Source organism: Barbatula barbatula, assembly GCF_947034865.1.
Source record: "Barbatula barbatula genome assembly, chromosome: 5".
Classification (NCBI taxonomy): Eukaryota; Metazoa; Chordata; class Actinopteri; order Cypriniformes; family Nemacheilidae; genus Barbatula; species Barbatula barbatula.
The window spans coordinates 22,349,459-22,368,619 of NC_136769.1; the positions used below are offsets into that span (position 1 = coordinate 22,349,459).

The 19,161-nt window shown below is 37.9% G+C and overlaps 1 protein-coding gene across 1 annotated transcript in view; it reads left to right on the top strand.

Annotated features, from left to right (window-relative positions):
* The window catches only part of mgat5b (alpha-1,6-mannosylglycoprotein 6-beta-N-acetylglucosaminyltransferase B), a gene marked incomplete at both ends in the record, with an annotated part of 77,491 nt that extends 63,931 nt beyond the window's left edge, over nt 1-13,560 (top strand). Inside the window, 6 exons of the mRNA XM_079457418.1 lie at nt 6,426-6,581; nt 6,680-6,826; nt 7,498-7,614; nt 10,078-10,152; nt 12,759-13,030; nt 13,362-13,560. Coding sequence (XP_079313544.1) covers nt 6,426-6,581; nt 6,680-6,826; nt 7,498-7,614; nt 10,078-10,152; nt 12,759-13,030; nt 13,362-13,560 — 966 coding nt within the window. The remainder of the gene's footprint in view (nt 1-6,425; nt 6,582-6,679; nt 6,827-7,497; nt 7,615-10,077; nt 10,153-12,758; nt 13,031-13,361) is intronic.
* Nucleotides 13,561-19,161: the final 5,601 nt, after the last annotated feature.

Sequence of the window (19,161 nt, forward strand, 5' to 3'; positions counted from 1 at the left end):
TTTGAGCTGGTGTATCTGACAGAACACACACAGATTGATTGCCTGGGTCTTATCATGGCTTGTTGGGCGCACTGATTGTACTAAAGTGGCGTTTGGACGTGCTGACAGCAAATAACATCGGCTGCCTTCAAAGCAAGAAAAAAAGTGACTATTCTACAAACATCAAGCAAGAGTCAGCCTGTGAACATCGCCAGAGGAAACGTCGCCCGCCCCCTCTCCCAACGAAAAAATGAAAGATATGACAAGCATCAGACCTTAATCAGAACGCGTGTTCGAACCGCGGGCACTCGGCAGCTGAGATTTGGTTTTGATGAGAGCAGCAGCTACGTGAAGCTTCAAGCCTTTGAAGGATGAAGCCTCCTCGTTTAACCTGAATGTTTTGACTACCGTTTTCCTCCGAGTTGAGTTATTCGCTGTCTTTGTGCCCGAGTTGCGTTTGAGGTGCGTATTGTCGTGTCTGTTTGTGTGACAGGTTGCCATTTTAAAGCTATCTGCACTGTGAAGTCCCTAAACACTGACAGTTCCCTCCAGGCCCTAATGGCAGGCCATTTGCTTCTATTGTGCAAGTGTCACTCAGCTCGGCACAACCACTGTACGCTTCGAGATTGGAAAGACAATCACCTCACCTTTCCCTCATTCTTACAGTGTTTGCTTTTCACTCTCGTGTGACTGAATTGAACTCTTTCTTGGAATCTATAATCTATTGATGAATGGGGGAATATTTAAACGGGCCACATCCAATATTTTCAAGTGTCCAAAAATCATTTTCAGGGGGTTTTTTGAGAGAGAGAGAGAGAGAGAGAGAGAGAGGAAGAGAGAGAGACACTACACAAATGTTTGAACACAATACAACAATCCAAAAAATTTTAAACAAATCAAAATGTTAAACTAATATAAAGTATTTAAGATTTATTTATATACATGATATTAAAAAAGACGTTCTGGGCCAGTGTTCAAAGACGTCAAGCGGTTGAATGCTGAAAGCTAAAGTTGCTAACAGGTAGCTTATCGACCATTACCACATGGATTTGTGTTTTAGTGTTTACTAGTCAGACAACCACTAAAGTCCTTGTGAAACCATGTGTTAGGTGTTTTTTAAGGATGTTACGGCCCTAGGCAGGACGTTTTTGTGGAAAATGTGTAAGCGCAATGATACCGTAAAGAAAATGTGCTTGTGGTGCCCACGATATGAGGGTACTGTTCGAGGTTGTCATGGTATTTCTATGTGATCACCAAGATGTTCTGAGTTGTTATTAGTATGTATCCATGTCATTACGGATGTGTTCTGGGTGGTTGTTTGCTGGCCAAAGTGAAGAGTTCACCCCGTATGTCTTGATGTTCTGGTGTAATGGGTTTGGAATAACTTGGCAAGCACCACTACTGAGCTGTTTTTGTAAGTGTGTTTTAATAAATGGTCGAAGTGGACTGGGAGTTCTACAGTGTGAGCATAAGAGCATGTCTGCATAATACATCAAACCGTTTTTTTTCTAAAGGAATGGCCCGTTTAAGGCGAATTTACACTACACAAATACATTTGTTGGATCTGTGAGGAACCCTGTTGTTGTATCAATGTCAATGATAGTTTTGAAGGTTGGTGTTTGTTGGTGTTTGTTGGCGTTTCTTGGCGTTTCTTGGATCTGTGTAAAACCCCCTGTTGTTGTTTGTTGGATCAATGTCAATGAGAATTTAGAAAGTTGGTGTTTGTTGGATCTGTGTGAAATATTTTTGGTGTTTTTTGGATCACTGTCAAAAAGAATTTTGGTGATTCTTGGATCTGTGTTAAACCCCTTTTGGTGTTTGTTGGATTAATGTCAACGAGAATTTGGAATGTTGATGTTTGTTGGTCTTGGATGGATCTTTGTTAAACACTTGTTGCTGTTTGTAGGATAAATGTCGATGAGATTTTGGAATGTTGGATCAGTGTGAATGAGATTTAAGATTAACATAAAATGACATTGACAGTTACTTCCATAATGTGATGTATTTGGGATTGAAGTGGATAATCAGTAAAAAAATCTGTCGGAAAATATAACAACACTGTTTTGCATTCATTTTTAACTGATTGAATTGTAAATGTTTGTGTTATGTGACAAAATGAAGTCAAGCTATTGGAGGAAAGGGATCGAGCAAAGAAAACGAATCAGCAGGAATATATTTTTTTTAGGCAGAGACAGTTATTACATTTTGATGAAAGATTTTGTAGACAATGTTTCTGTAATAACATGCACCAGTGAATTGGGCACACTCGGTTCAGAAACATTTATTAAGAAAGTTAAAAGGTGTCATTTCGTTTTTATTCTGTCTTTAAACTATATACAGAAAGTTTTGACAACTTTTTTAATAATACAAAATGTAAGATTGTATTTTGACTCCAAATAAAAAACGGCCATCATACGGCACAATATTCATATATTTTCATTACTATTATGAATGACTATTATGATTAGATTTTCAGTTGCTATTTCAACAGAAATGAATGTGGTTACTACAGGTTTAATTTGGATCTGGCCATTTCTGTAGCAATGTTTTATTCTCAGTGTTGTTAATCTATTGTTTGCATCTAGAGGTCGATACACAGATGTCATTAACACAGTGCTGCCGTTCCTAAAATGGGCAGAAATATTTTATGTTAACTTTAATGAGAGCCGATATTGATTTTCTGAATGTCATTCTGCCGCTTGTAATAGTACATCGTATTTTTCTCTGAACCTACAAATGCATGTCCATTGTAGCAGAGAGGCAAAGCAATTTTGATTTACAGAAGACTGATTGGGTTCTTATATGTCCGGTGGGTCGGTAACTTTGTTTAACTGTTTTTCTGTTGCCTGTGGTTCCAAAGTATAACCAGCACAGGTTCCTTAGCAACACAATGAAAGCTATGATGTTTTTACGAGGCCCTGATTTGTTTCAAAAACGTAATGGTGTGTGATAAAAAATTACTGTAGGTGTACAACTTGCCTGAGGGTCTGCATAAAATGTTAATGTAGTAATGATTCAAATAAGTAAATAATTCATATTACTCTTTAACTGCAGCATATGGCTTATGTAGGAAATGTTATTACTGTCCAGATGTTATGAAAAACACACCCGCTTTGTTCTGGTGGGATGAGCAGCACTCGCAATTGATGAAAGCCTACAACTCATTTTGGGCCTGCCCTGAGCAAAAAATGATGTACATGAAATGATGATGTACAGTATATTTTATTATAACGTTCAGATTATAGTGCATTATGCATGATCATATATACATACATAGTTGTTAATAGAACTGTTGATTTGCAACATTGACTGGAATAGAAGTTATCGCTATAAAGAAATAAAGGCTTTGTAAGGCTCATTGTGAATTCAGGTCTGCTTCTCGTCGTATCAGTAATAATTAGGGCTGTCAGTCGATTAAGCAAGTCAATCTGATTAATTACACGATACGGTTATTAATTAGTTGAATAAATAGCAAATAATTGCATATATCAACACTTGCTGGGAAAACCTCCCAAGTGAACATAATGCAGTAGATAATGCATTGAAAAAATCCTGTTTACACAAAAATTGGTAGTTACTGTGTTATGTAAGGAAAAAAGTCTGTTCCACTTTATAATCAAGTTTGTCATGGACAGAATTAAGGGTTCATGAACAAGAATGTAAGAGTCAGAACCTTTGGCATCCTATTCCATTTTGTGATGCTCTGTCTAGCTGTTTTCAAATGTAATGTGTCCTGGGTCGGGGGCAAAAACACACTTTGCATTAATATTAACTCTGATGCTGTAACACATGCTGATTATGATTCTTTTATTTGCTCGTGTTTTTTCAACAAGTGAAACAAAATAGCCTTAGTTTTAATGCATGGTATCTTATGTTTATTCAGTGGAGACTTGTATATTACTGCAAGCGGTTCACATACTGTAGACTTTAAAGTATCGTATTGGCACGTGCAGCTGACGTGAATGCTGTTTTTTTTTTTGCTGTTGACATGAGAAAGTCCGTACTGGTTTATCTGAATTTACAGGTGTGAAGGGATGACAGAAAGAAACATGCAATGCAAATATTAATCTTACCCACTGTTAAACATTGTTTACTGTTTATATTCTGTTCTTGGATTGATCCCACTGACTAGGTTATTTCTACATCTATATCTATACAGGATTTGTGTGCATTGCCCATTTCTATTAACATTTATCAATTCAATCATTTCAATTTTAATAAATGTAATAATAAACAGTGCATACATTATATATTCATACACATAGAAATAAACCCTCCCACTATTTTTACTATATGTAAATGTTGTCCACCACCGAGTTGTTTATTGAACAGGGACTGGAGTGCAAACTGATGACAGGTTCTTGGCAGACCAGATCTCTGTTTTTGTCAGATGCAAATGAAAATGTTTCCTTTGACCTTGTAATACCGTAGGGTTGTATTTGTGATTCCTTTTAATCTTCAGATGACAAGGTGAAGCTGTTAGCAGCTGTGGGTCAATTCCACAGCTTTCCACTCTAGTCATGTGCTTCTGTTTGTGCCAAAGTTCTTTCCACAAGTCAATTCACTTCTTGGAAACAGACAAAGACTTGAAAGCATAGCTCTGATTGATTGAGTATAAATGAAAACAATTGGCTTATGTTTCAGTAACAACAGAATACATTTTTTTTAAGTAACGCTTAAAAAAGTCTCAGTCAACATTTAAATGATACAGTTTTAAAACAAAATATGTTTGAGATCAAAGTATCACAGAATTATGGAACAGTTGCCAATAATGTTCTATAATTTGGGAAAGAATCATCATTTAAGTTGGTCCAGTTGTTGCACACCCTTTTTAAAGTACTAAAATGACTTCATTTCTTTTCCAATAAGGTAATTTGGCAACTTTTGACTGCTGGCCTTACAACATCTCCCATACTGTTCATTGAACGTACTCAATATATGGGTTCTGGTTTGTCCGCTGTCCATGGTGCTGATCTGAAGTCAAGCATTGCCTTCATGTCTCAATACTGCACTTTTGTGATGAGTGCACGTAAACAACTATTTAGTTTCTATACATTTAAGGTCTATTGCCTTAAGTAATCGATTAAATGCTTTCATGACCAAACTCTCAAATATGCACTTGTTACCGAAGACATTTATGCTTCATTTAGAAGTATTAGTATTAGTAAATATTAGAAAAGTATTTTACTTTATTTTGCTGTATATTTTCAGTGCCTAATCTTCAGGTCCAGCAGTAATAAAAAAATTTGTTCAGTGCGTCATGTGTGTGCTGCACATAAATAGAATACGTGCCTGCTGCCGATCGTCAAAAGGGTTTATGATAAAAGAGATGCTCATGTTCAAAAGATACTCGCTTAGTGTCAAGAGTTAAGCAAGTGCCTTGCGAGTATCTTTTGAACACGAGCGTCTCTTATATCATAAACCTTTTTTACGGGTCTGCAGCAGGCATGTATTTTGACATGATGCACGATGCCCATAGGTTCATGTGGCGCGCCGAGCATGTATTTTGACATGACGCGGCACACGCATGACGGGCTACATACATGTTTGTCCGAGCTTCACTTTACTGCTGGCCCTGAAGAGGAAGCACCGCTTGCCACTTCTTCTTTCTTATATTCTTCATTCTGTTGGATGCTGCATTTTTATTGTCTTCACAAGTAGACATGAGTTTGCAGTGGTCTTATTCTCAAGGATCATATACACTCTAAAAAAATGGTGCTATATAACACTAAAAGTTGCTTGTAATCATAGGGGAACCATTCTAGTGCTATATAGCACCATATATTGGTGCTTCAGTGGTTCTTCAGAGGTTATTTGGGGTAATTGAGGTACTATACAGCACAGTTTATGTATAGAGAACCTATTAAGCCCCTGTATGAATGACCCCTGAAGCACCAAAATATCATTCAATATAACACTAAAAGTGGTTTCCCTGTGATTACGAGTCAAGAACCGCGTTTTGTGCTATATAGCACTATTTTATTTAGATTGTCTTGTGACATTATTACAATGTTGTGAAGCTTTATTTTTCCACGGCCTATGTTGGTATAATAACACCTGCTCAATGTGTTTCTAGTCTGATGAAGTTAGACAAAGTTAGACGGAGACTCTAGACAGAGTCATAGGCAGTTAGAATGGGAATCCGAAGGCAATATGTTTTCTCTCTAAAATATACTTTGTTCATTTTATTATTACATCACTTTGTCTCCTGCCTGCTGTTCTTCCCCTCTGACATCCAAGACTGCAGGATTGTCAGATCTGTCAGTTTTGGCATGTGAACAAGATGGAACAATACTACGGTATAATTTTGGATCAATAACAAGATAGTAGAATCTATCAACACGTTAGCATTTTACTCTTTATTTTGTTGCTTGAATGCACATCGCCATTATCGCTTTATACTTTATTTCTGGACCGAATGATCTTCCATTTCTGTGCGTCCGCAGGGTACGGAGAAGTTGCTGACCATCTTGCATCGTTACATGGACATCCACGGTACAGTCTACTATGAGGCGCAGCGCCCACCAGAGGTCCCGGCATTCGTGAGAAACCACGGCTTGCTGCCTCAGCAGGAACTACAGCAGCTTCTGAGGAAAGCGAAGGTATTGCTTCCAGACTTCTGAGCGAGAAATTTAAAAATGTAAAGCTTCAGAAGCCTCCTGTGTTTCTGGATTGTGTGATCTTTTTTATATTCTCACAGCTCTTCATGGGACTAGGCTTTCCCTACGAAGGCCCCGCCCCTTTAGAGGCCATAGCCAATGGCTGTGTTTTCCTGCAGCCGAAGTTCAATCCCGCTCGCAGCTCCCTAAACCACGAGTTCTTCAGAGGAAAGCCCACTTCCAGAGAAGTACGTGTAGCACCACAGGACTCTCTTTCAGTTCATCACAGTCATTTGTCATGTAATGTGTATCGGTTATCTTCATTTGGTGAATTTGGTTGTTTTGCCAGCAAGTATTTATGTGTTCAAATGTAATTGATTCTGTTATTTAATGAGATTCGATAATGAATTACGTGATATGCCATTGACAGCCCTAACAGAAATGTTTTTCACCGCACTGACAACAAAATCGTAATATTCTTCGAGCCCAAAGGGCTCAATTATCTTTCTAAACAATCTTTATGACAGAAGCATTCGGGTAAATCACCCTATAAACATTGATTATATAATCCATTGATTGTAGTGCTAATGGCTGTGGAACTTTACAGAAGCGTCTCAGGTAATAGAGTTTGTGACCTTCATTATCACTCAGACTGTAATTTTTGTTCGTCTTCATTTGCATCCCGAGTTCAACTTTATTTACCGTCTCGGTAGCAAACTGTTAATAAAATGCAGAGCAGGTTTGAGTGTAGAATGTTCAATATTCCTTGAAACTGAATCAGATCTGCTCGGCAACAAAAATATAATGGTGGGCTCCACGAGGTTGTCTCCACCTTACAGTGAGCAATGAACTGACACTGCAGAATCATCACGTTTAGACCTATTAAAGAGCAGGATGGTTTGTTTCTTGTCTCCACCAGGTGTCTTCTCAGCATCCTTATGCTGAACATTACATCGGCAAACCCCACGTCATAACCGCAGACTTCAACAACTCTGAGGAGTTTGAGGCAGCCGTTCGGGAAATCGTCAAAGTCAAGGTAAAAATAGAAATCCTAATTGTGTTTAAATGGACTATAATAATAGTCAACATGAGAATGTAAAGCCTTCGTGTACTGTAAATACTTTAGATTTAAAAGTGAGTACCTGTGTTGTGTGATGTGATGCAGGTCAGTAAAGAATCAATAATCATTTATTTTATTACTTACATGGAATTGATATTTTATAGATTATGATTCTATTCTTAACCCATGAACTCTATAAATACTCACTGGAGGGGAAATGGAGAATTTGAGACATTTCAAATGATCATCTTTGGATACGTAAAGCTTTTGAAAATCAATGCACCAGTTCTACACTGGGGTTTCATGAAAAGTATTTTCTTGCAAGCTTTTACAGGATTTTACATGCTTCTCATTGTTATGATTGACTTGGACAAAGAATCCACACTCGCAACTATGTTTTGGGAGAGAATTCTCTTTATTTTGTACCAAAAACTGTTTTTACATTGTACATTGCTAACCACATTTAGCTTCTCGGAGCAGTAAGTGTACAGGAGAAGCTAAACCTGTGTGTTGGAGCTATTTTTAACCAAAGTGATATAACCAGTCCGATCTACAGTATTCACACTGAGAAAATGCAGTAAATCACTGCCAACAGTACAGTTAAGAGAGAGACAGTGTTTGTGATTTTCTATCACCACATCGCTCCGTCAATGTCCAGAAGACAGAAATAGTGATTCTCTGTTTCAGAGTGCTATATATAGAGTTACTAAACGCTGAAAGCTTTAAAGGGATCATAAATGATCTGGATAAGTAAATACTGTTGTAATTTCTAGTTAAGGGCTATCCTTGAGCTTGCTCGGTCATAGTTGAGGAGCCTTGATCAAATTCTCGATTGTGTTTGATTTAAGTCAAGATTTCTTAGTCTCAGATTTAATCTATAATTGCTTATGAAAAATCCAATTAAACAAATGAGACGAATGTTAAAACACATGAAGAGTATGGAGGTGTAAAATATAGGTCAAATAATTTGGATTTGGCCAAGAATTCCTACATGCCCCCTATTTCCCTGAAGTATACAGTATGTGTTTTTGTACATTCATGGTGTTCACCAACTAAACCAATTAATTTATTATTGAGAATTGAACTTTAGGTCTTTGTGCTTAAATGACCGAAGGCTTCAGTATTGTCTTTGTATAAACGGTCCTGGATGTGTTTTTAGCCAGTATAGGTGAAAAACACTTAGTCAACGTGTACTTCTTTACTCAAAGTTTTAGCTGTAGAACAGCAGTAACGCTAATCAGTGCAGAGCACTCAAGCGTCTCCAGCAGACCCGATCGATCAACCCACACTGTGACTTCTGTGTCTTCAGCCAGGTGTGTCGGGGAGAAAGCAAACAAGTCAAGTCAGCTTTATTTATATAGCGCTTTTTACAATTTTCATCGTTACAAAGCAGCTGTACAAGAAAACATTGACTATAAGCAAAACATATGAGGTAATGCAAGTCAAAACACAGGTCAAATATCAGAGACACTATAAATTCCTATATGCCGTGTTAAATAAATAAAACTATAAAATTCAGTATGCAAACGGTGGCGAGGAACCCAAAACTCCATTGGAGGAGAAAAAAACCTCAGAGGGAAACCAGGCCTAACCAGGGGATTCCAGTTCCCATCTGGCAAAAGCTGCAGCCTCTGCACAAGCTTGATAGTGCGCGCACAACAAGGCAAAATAAAAAAGTAATTCGATTTAAGATAAGTTAAGATTATTCGTTTGTTAACAAACAGTCTAAAGAACAACTCCATCTTAAAACATTTGCCTTCATGACGAAGCAGTCAGAATGTTAAATATTTGAGGGATTCATGCGACACAAAATCTGCGTGTAGATGCCAGAGCTGTATTGTGCACCAATGTGAATATAGTGTGAATTATTTGCTAATGTATGAGCCAGAAACTAAAAAAGGGCTTTAAGACCCATTGATGTTAAATGTAACTCCTAAACTGTTAAATAAACAAAACAGAATAAAATGAAACATTTTTGCAGCACATTTTATTCAACTAACTGTTGAGCTAAAGCGCTATAGAATAAAACTAGATTCAAGACTGATGACCACAGAACAACAATGCTATTGCAAGTGCATTTAGTCCAACCTGGTGATATGCTTTGAAAATAATAAATAAATAAATCATAAGTCACTCAAACCTGAAAATGTTGTTCATTTGTAAGGAGGCTAACCACTTTTTCCTGTTATCTTTTGTCTTATATTTTTGTAATTTACACTTTTGAAGCCACATTTGTGGCTTATCTCACTATTTAAAATGTACAGTGTTTGTGTCGCGAATATATGTAGCAAAATATTTGTCTTCCTTTATCCTCTTTAGTTAATGCACTTAATTATCCTCTATAACATGCAACATGAGATGGTCATACAGTAAGGACTTGGTTGTGAAAATGTTCAGAGAACATTCCTGAAAGACGGTGTTGATTTTGTGTTTATACAGGTGGAGCCCTTGATACCCTTCGAGTACACATGTGAAGGGATGCTGGAGAGAGTGAACGCTTACATTCAGCATCAGGTAGAGTAGTTTTCCCCTGCGTCCTCGACACAGATCAGAATATACACACGCATACTGTACACTTGATGGGTGTGAAATGTATTTTACGTTCTACTGTAGGGTATTGCTTGTGAGGGGAAGTACACACTTCCGATATACTTTATATACTGTGCATGGTAACCTTGCATGCCTCAGTGCAGTGTCCCTCTACAATCTTCACTGTATAAACCAACCAACAAACAAACAAATATCAAAAAAAGAAACAAAACTTTCACTTTAGAATCCACCTGAAAATGTGTATTTGCTCATTATTTTGACTTCAGGGTACAGTCGGTGCGTTTGGACACAGTGTAAGTATGTGATCTGTTACGCAAACATGCACAACAATAACAGTCTGCATATGTTTTTCATTAGTGTTGTGCATGTGCTGAGCTTGCCATTGGGATTTCATGTCAACTTTGACGTCAACATTTATTGTATTAATTTAACAATATTTTCCAATGCACTATGTACCGCTTTTCTTCTGATTTTATTTCGGTAAAGATATTGTTAAACCGACTAGAAGTTAGTTGTTTGTGTAGTAACGCTTTATGTTAGATAAGCACTGAAAGTTGCGTTTAGCCAATTTATATATGTGAATTATTTCAACAGCAGTAATTGTATTGACAACTTGCGTTTATTCTTTTCTAAATACTGGACGTCTCATTCGGCCAGAGAACTCTCTTGAAAGTAATTACAGATCACTTGTTCAATACATTTTCAATTAGCAACAGTACTGAAAAACATTTAGTCATCATTACAGAGGGTTTTAAGCCACTGTTTGCCTCTACAATGAGAGGCCATCTTGAAACATTAAAGATGTTGAAGGTTATTGAATAAACACCTTAACCTAAAACAATGGTGACATTAAAGACACACCAGAAAAGTAAAGCTGTGAAGATTACCACACAACAAAAACAACAGCTAATGAAACTCACAGAAACCAAACACCACAAAGGTAACCATGTCATTTATTCATGGTGCAAAGGATGCTGGGAATTTTTAAACAGCAATATTGTTGAACATTAATTGGTTGTTGGCATAACATGTGTTTGAATGGAGATACACCTTTTTCATTCACATTTCCTGAATTTTTGTATTGTATATATTGTTAAAGTGATAGTTCGCCCAAAAATGAAAATTCTGTCTCACCCTCTTGTCATTTCAAACCTGTATAACTTTCTTTCTTCGAAATAACACTAAAGAAGATATTTTGAAGCAAGTTGGTAACCAAACAGCACTTTGCTCCCATTCACTTCTATTGTATAGACACAAAGCCAATGCAAGTGAATGGGGGCAAGTTAACAACATTCTTCAAAACATTTTCTTTTGTCTGAGAAGTCATACAGGTTTGAAATGCAAATGATGACCGATTTAGTTTTATTTATGGTGAACTATCACTTGAAATCATAGCCCTACACCTACCCGTAAACCTTTTGGCATTTTGATATTGTTTTACCATCACACTTTTTATTCCTTTTTATAATCATTATCTTAATTTATTTGAATAGGACAGTTGAAATGTGTTTCAAAGGTAACTGCTTTAGGTTTTTGATGTGGATGCTTTTTTCTCTTTTCCTAACAACATAGGTCAAACGAAACATACACACTTACACTTTACAGGCAAGTCCCTGGTCTCTTTTGAAATAGTCAGCGGGGAAGTTTCATTGAAGGGACAAAATTAAGTAATAAAGAAAAAACTCAGGCAAAGTTAAAAGGATGCTTTCCCCAAAGATGAACATTTACAGATCTTGGACCCCATTCACTCCCATAGTTTTTTGGTTCTGTTAAACACCAAAGAAGATATTTTGAATGATGTAGGGCAGCAAACAGTTCTGGAGCACTTTTGACTCCATTGTATTTTTTCCTACCATGGGAGTCAATAGGGGGGGCATATCTGTATGGTTAAACGCATTCTTCCAAACATCTTTCTCTGTGTTCATCAGAACAAACACATTTTATACAGATTTGGAACAACTAGAAGGTGAGTAAATGATGACAGAATATCTTTTTTTGGGGGGGTGGAGTATCCCTGTAAAGCCACTCTGAGACACATGAGTTTTAGTTCAGGAGCCACTTATGTCTTTTACACTATGGGTCCCCTTTGAATCCACCCATAAAAAGTATAAAACATGGCAGCTACTCAGGGGTCTGACTTTTATCTGCACCCAGACACGCTCTCTGGTTAATATTAACACCTGAAAGTCATTTTTAGGGCTGATCTATTATTAACATTGGTCCAGTGCATTAAACCAGTTCCTTGAACGTTCTTAAATTCACCTCAGCTTCTTCAAATATCTAATGTGAATGTACGCATTTGGCAGACGCTTTAATCCAAAGCGACTTACATTGCATTATACTTTACATTTGTTTCTAAGTATGTGCAATCGACCTTTGCGTTGCTAGCGCCATGCTCTTACCACTGAGCTACAGGAAAACATTCATTATGAATATTAGCCTTAACGATAAACATTTTGCTCCAAAATTGCTCTTTTACTAATAATGCATCATGAAATATGGTCATATGGTCACATGAAACGTCATATTACATATAATTCTTAGGTTTTTCTTTTTCTCATTTCTCGCAGGATTTTTGTCAACAAAGTAGTCGGTTTCCAGCGGCCAACGAGTCCAGATCATGGCCAGGGAATCCACCCAGCCCTTTCGTCCAGCTGTCAAACTCCACAGCTCTGATTTGGGCTCCCAGCATCTCTGCTCCGGCCTGCTGGCCCCCTCTCAGAGCCCTCCGGCTCTTCCTGTCTCCAGAGGCCTCGTCCTGTGTGAAAACCTGTCAGGACGCTGGTTTTATCTGCGAGCCAGCTTTCTTTCCTTTCATCAACAATATGGAAGCCTTCAGCGGGTGAGTTGCACAGCTTTCTATTGATGGCGTATATGTGTGAAGAAATGAATTAGCTCTTTGAAGTGTAACAGTTAATATAAAGTTATAATTGTTTGAGGAACGAATACTGTGAAGCGTGTATAATGTTGAAAACTCTAAATCTGAATGCTTTTTTATTATCAAATGACCACAATCGAATGATTTTCATTTTCATTTTGTTAATGTGCACGGATTGCTGTCCAGAAATACTGCGAAGATGTTCTCTGATTCCAGAATGAAAAAACTTCACATGAATCATGCTGAATAGGCTGTTTTATCTCATGTGACCTGAATCTGGCTGTTCATTTTGTAGGCTTAACGCACGATGCAAGTCGCTTGAAGTGGAGAAGAACCACGTGTTTCCAGCGGTACAGGTGGAAAGAAGAGAATGTTTTGTGCAGAAGGACCCACTGCTGTTCAGCTGTGCCGGGTTCAGTGCCAAACACCAGCGCCTTTGCCCCTGCAGAGACTACCTCCAGGGCCAGGTGGCGCTGTGCAGAGACTGCCTTTGAGCGCTTTGACCATGGACCTTCAGAGACGTCTGCAGTAAGCCGAGGCCAGTCCTGGACCCGTATCAACAGGTTAATGGGAACTGCTCGGTTGGGGCTGTTGGTTCATTCATGAAGCGCCCAGAGAATTGTTTCTTTTTGCACTTTGATCCAAAGCGAAACTTAACCTCTGGAGTTCAGATTAACATTTCGAAAGAAAGATGGCACCACGATGTCTATGCTGGCGGTGGCTTTAGGGTCGAGTGGTGTGTGAATGCAGTTCAGGTGGAAAATAAATGCAAATTGCAGTTGCGGGTGCTCAGCTCCTTTGTGATTCAGGTCAGACTGTAGAAGCTGTAGTTTTCAGAATGCTGAATGCGTTAAAATTGCACATGTGTTTTGAAGTCAACATGAAATGGCATTCACAACCAATTTACTTTGGTATTGTGCCATACGTCCAAATACAATGGGTTATTCAATAAAGAATGAGATTTAATTTGAGTTTAAAAAATTAGCAACATACTAAATCGGACCAGGGTTTGAATGTGCTTGCAGTACTCCCCTCAAGAAACAAAGCATGTACCAGGTTTTGAGAAGATGTTCATCCTCTGAATCGTCTTCATCTTTATTCCAGACACCTTTTCAGTATTGTTCTTTGTTATTACAGTAACCTTTCTTAGATTTAAATTACGCAGCCATTAGCACTTCATCACAACATAAAACGGTAATCTCAAGCACTCCATAGGTAGCTCTTTGGCTGTTTGTTAGCACTAAAGCCCCGTTTAGACCGCCATTAACACCCGGCGACAACGCAAGGGGATATAATTCATTTCAATGGTAGCCTAGCGATACGAGCGACAGTGACCGAAGTGGGCGTGTCTAGCAACTCGACAACGTTGAGATTTGCTCAGCTTTATGCAAATGATGAACGACTTTCGGCAGCGACTATCAAAAGGCGCACAGCAGCGGAGCTCACGTCATCCGTCTCTCGTCTGTTACTGCAGGGTCTGTTTATAAATGTTTCTAGGAACGCCTTCTAACGGCCTCATAGCGAGAGACAAGCGACATGGTCACTGGCGCTCTGAACGCAGCTTAAATAGTAGCCTGTGCAGCTTAGAAGACATCAGGCGAAAAACTGAAACTTGTTTCTAATGTAAATCCGGTCATTTCCATTTTAACTTGAAGATCGTGCGGAAACAGAAAAAGACAAAAGTCTCTCTGAAATGTGGTAGAGAACGGATGTGAATTATTTACAAATGTACATAAAGTCATTGCATTTACCAATTTCATAAACCGGATTGTTTGTACAAAATAAAATATACTTTTAAAATCAGTTTGTTGTATATTTAACTGCTGCACTTGGAATGAAAATGAACATCAATGTTTCAAACCTCAGAAAGCGGTGGGATTATTGACTATACTGATAAGTATGACTCATGTGTTTGATATCTTTGTTCAGTTCTGTATGTTACTGTGCTGACGTTCTCAAAGCAGGAGGCATTCTGGGATATCTGGCAGTGATGAAGCGGCTCCCTGCCATCGGCAGCATCTTCTGAGCGTCTGAGAAACCTGCTGAGAATAGAAACTCACGCAACCCTAGTGAGAGATACTAAGAAAAGATGCTCTTCTCATAAAAACACTTCTTCCTGAAAAGCATTGGTGGTGCGGTGCATACTTAGAGAGTAACTCACTGCTTACATGCCTTACTTTTACAACAATAGCTGGGGCTTTGCTAAAAATATACACTATAACTAAAACATTTTTCAAACATTTGACAGCTTAGTTCAGCTCTGAATGTAATAAAAAAAATCTGCCATTACTTACTCACCCTCACCTGCAACCCCTAGCATGCACTATATTATCTGTATTCTAGACACGGTAGCATTGTGGGAGGACCACCTTCAACTGAAAGTCTCCCCTAATCAGTAACTCATAGATCTAATTCGTACTTGGCCTTCATGCAAACGGAATGTACGTAACGTCAAAATTTAGCCATCATTTCTAGACTGGCATGTGGTTTTTGCACTATAGTTTTTATATTATGGTTCTTGTGGAAATTTGCAGCCCAACTTGTAGGAGTTCCAGTGTGATTCATGTGATGCATCTTACAACGTGTCTATGATCTGCAGGCTAAATTCATCTCGCCAATGTTCCAGACACCCCCTCAACACTTCTGTCTCCATCTGGCTCTCGTTCTCATTTATTTATTTAGTCGATTCCTGTTCTGTTTGTAATGCTGCTAGCTGTCACAGAACAACATTTAAAAGTGTTAAGATTTTAGAATAGTGTGAAAACTACATATAATATTTCTTAAATAGACACTTTACACACACAGAAAGTTGGGTTATTTCAGCCCAACACTCTTAAAAATAAAGCTGCTTGAAAGGTTCTTCACAGCGATGCCATAGAAGATCCATATTGTTTCCAGAAAGAACCATTCAGTCAAAGGTTCTTTAAAGAAACATCTCTTTACTTTTTTATAATCTGAAGAAACTTTTTTCACCACAAAGAACCGTTTGGAACCAAAAGGTTCCTCTATGGCATCGAGGAACCTTTTGAAGCACCTTTTGTTTGAGAGTGAATGTTGGGTCAATCTAAAACGTTGGGTTTTAAAAAAAACTTTGCTGGGTTGATTTGATCCATCGTTGGGTCGAATATAAACCTTTCTGTTTAATTTAACCCAACAGTTGGGTTTTCTCATTTTTGATCCATAGTTGTGTTAGCATTAGCTTTTTTTCAAATAGCATGCAATGTACTTGACAGTACAGTAGAAAGCAATGCTTTGTAATCCATTTTGTACAAAGCCCTTCAAGACAGCAAAATCAGGACATTGTGCGGTTTTACATTTGATACCTAGATGTATAACATCTTTGAGAAAGAAATAGGAACATGCACTCAAAGGGCTACAATGCACTCGAAGCTTCTAATGGTTTTACGGACGCTTTGAATCCCGAGGCCTTCAAAGATTTCACACAAAAGCTGCAGCAGCCGGTTTAAATGTCTCACTCTGAAATGCCCTTTTGCAGTTACATTTTTACAACATTTAACAACTCATGTTTTATGCTGTTTACAGGCTACAACTGTCAAGCCTCTTTTACATGTACTCAATCTAACTCACACTAAATATAACATTGAGCTTGTATGATTATTCGTCTGAGCACATACGTCATACTTTCATAATCAATGTCACGACAAAACTGAATAAACATGTCATGTGATGCCATTTCATGCCAACATGAGAAATCGTTTGAACAGTCCATTTGCCAAACAAATGAAGCTCTCCAGATCTCCTAATATCTTATGAATACATTATATATTTTTTTTATGGCAACACATCTATCATCCGTTGGAGATGTGCAGTAAACTGATCGCATGAGCCACATGGCGTCCACAGTTTCATCAATATTAAGTATGAAGAGGTGCTGCCAAATTTACATACAAATATATTTTCCAGGCACGAGTTTTCTTATCAGTGCACTGCACAAGAATATGCATGATGTGGATAATTACTCCGCACCAGATAACAAAAGATGCAAATCAAGCAGCGAGCTTAAGAACAAGATGCCTCGAGTGTGGACACAGGGTTGAAAGGTTGAAGACTAAGCTTTATGTTAGCAGCTTATGATTCGAAAGGATTCCTGCTCCTGTGCAGCCATGCAAACAAAAGAATCCAATATTTTTGAGTGGGGTGTTGCGTTGTGGTTAGAGGACATTACTAAATGGCAAACCAAACTGATCCCTGTATTTTTGTCCTTTTGCATTTAACAAAAATACTGACACAAATTCAAAAATACATAGAAAATATCTTCCGAATCTTAAAAACAACTATACAATACAATAAAATGAAAGACTTGATAGTGTTTCAAGCACATCAAATAGCACTTTTTCACAAAAATGGCTCTCCCGATGCTGTCGCAAGCATGCTGGGAACTCTAAATTCACTGCTCAGTTGGTGAAATGATCTAAATCAATGAATGTAGTCGCAACACAAAATAATTAAGTAAAGATCCTTTATACAAGTTTACGTGAGTTGAATTCACTCAATAATTTGTGCATTTAGAATTGCACGATTTTATCTGTAATTTGGTTATAAATGTCGACTCACAGAGATGGGCAGCAGCATATTGTTTTTATTCACGAGAACATTCAATATAATTTTTTATAAGGTTTTGCACATCAATATTAGTTAAACAGAGCACTACAGATAGTGAGGTTTAATCTGACAAACACAAAGCCATGACCTAAGACAGGTTTAGAGGACATCACCAGCGGAAGCAGCTTCACTGCTCTCTGATATTTTCTCAGTGGAATAGTTTCAATTGCCCATTTTTTCAATCTAATGAGAAATCTAATGAGAAAGCACCAGAATATAGTTGTGGCCAATGAACTAGTAATGAAACTTGATGTTTCTAGGCTATTTAAAATTGCAGCTTTTGCAGTTTTATAGGCAGAACACATAATGATAAAATACACAAAATGACATTCTGTAGCTATCCGAATGGGCATAACAGTATTGTTTTGTTTTAGTATTTGTGTTGGCCCGGTTTCACAGACAATGCTTCGCTAAGGACAGGACTATGCCTTAGTTGAATTACGATATTCATGTTTCTTTTATAAATATGCCGTAGAAGAATACATTACTGGTGTGCATCTTGAGACAAAACAATGGCACTGAAATAGTTTAACACAAGTTATATTCAAGTTTAAACAGGTCAAACATTCATTTTATTCTAAGACTAGCTGTGAGCCTTGTCTGTTAAACCAGACCATTATGTAATATATTTCAATTCAAAATGTACATTTATCATTTCAAACACACTCCGGTGTTTCAGTTTTGTTTGATAACACATCTATTGGTCATTATTATGAAAAATATATATTTTAAATAGTACACTTTATGCAGTTACATTAGGCTACATTCATTCTAAATGGCATTTTATCTGAATTCTACTCCAATTCTGCACACTGTTTGTTACCTCTGTGAAACTGAATTCACATTGGAAAGGGAAATATTTACATTAAGTAATTTAGCAAACGCTTTTATCCAAAGCGAAGAAGTTGTAGTTCTTCAGAATGTAAAAGAGGACTGGAATGAGGATGCTGGTGCTTGTACCTTTCATATTTAATGGCAACACAAATCATTTTGTCATGATCCTGCCTCTCCTTGTCTTGGTTTTCGAGTCTTGTGGCAGGATCATGTCAGTCCCATGTGTTTTGTGTGGAGAAAGAGCATTGTTTTGGTTTAAGAAGCCATGCTCTCTCTCCAGGGGTGTATTCCAGAAAGCTGGGTTAATTTACCATCAGATTAACCCTGAACTGTGGGTTGATTAACCCAAAACCTGCTTACTCTGGGTATGTCGGTTCCAAAACACCTGTGTCGAGTTAGTTTAATCAACCTACTGCTAATAACCTTGAGTTAATGCGCGCGCACGGAGAACATATCAAGGCATTTTCAATGGAACGCCGAATTCAGGAGTCACCATGGAAACTAAGGGTGAAAAGTTACGTGCCGCGTACTTCTCCGAAGCGGAGTTAGAAGTTTTAATGTTTGCTTATGAGGAGTTCAAGCCCATTATAATGAAAAAAAGCAATACAGCTGCATACGCGAGGGAGAGACAATTGGCT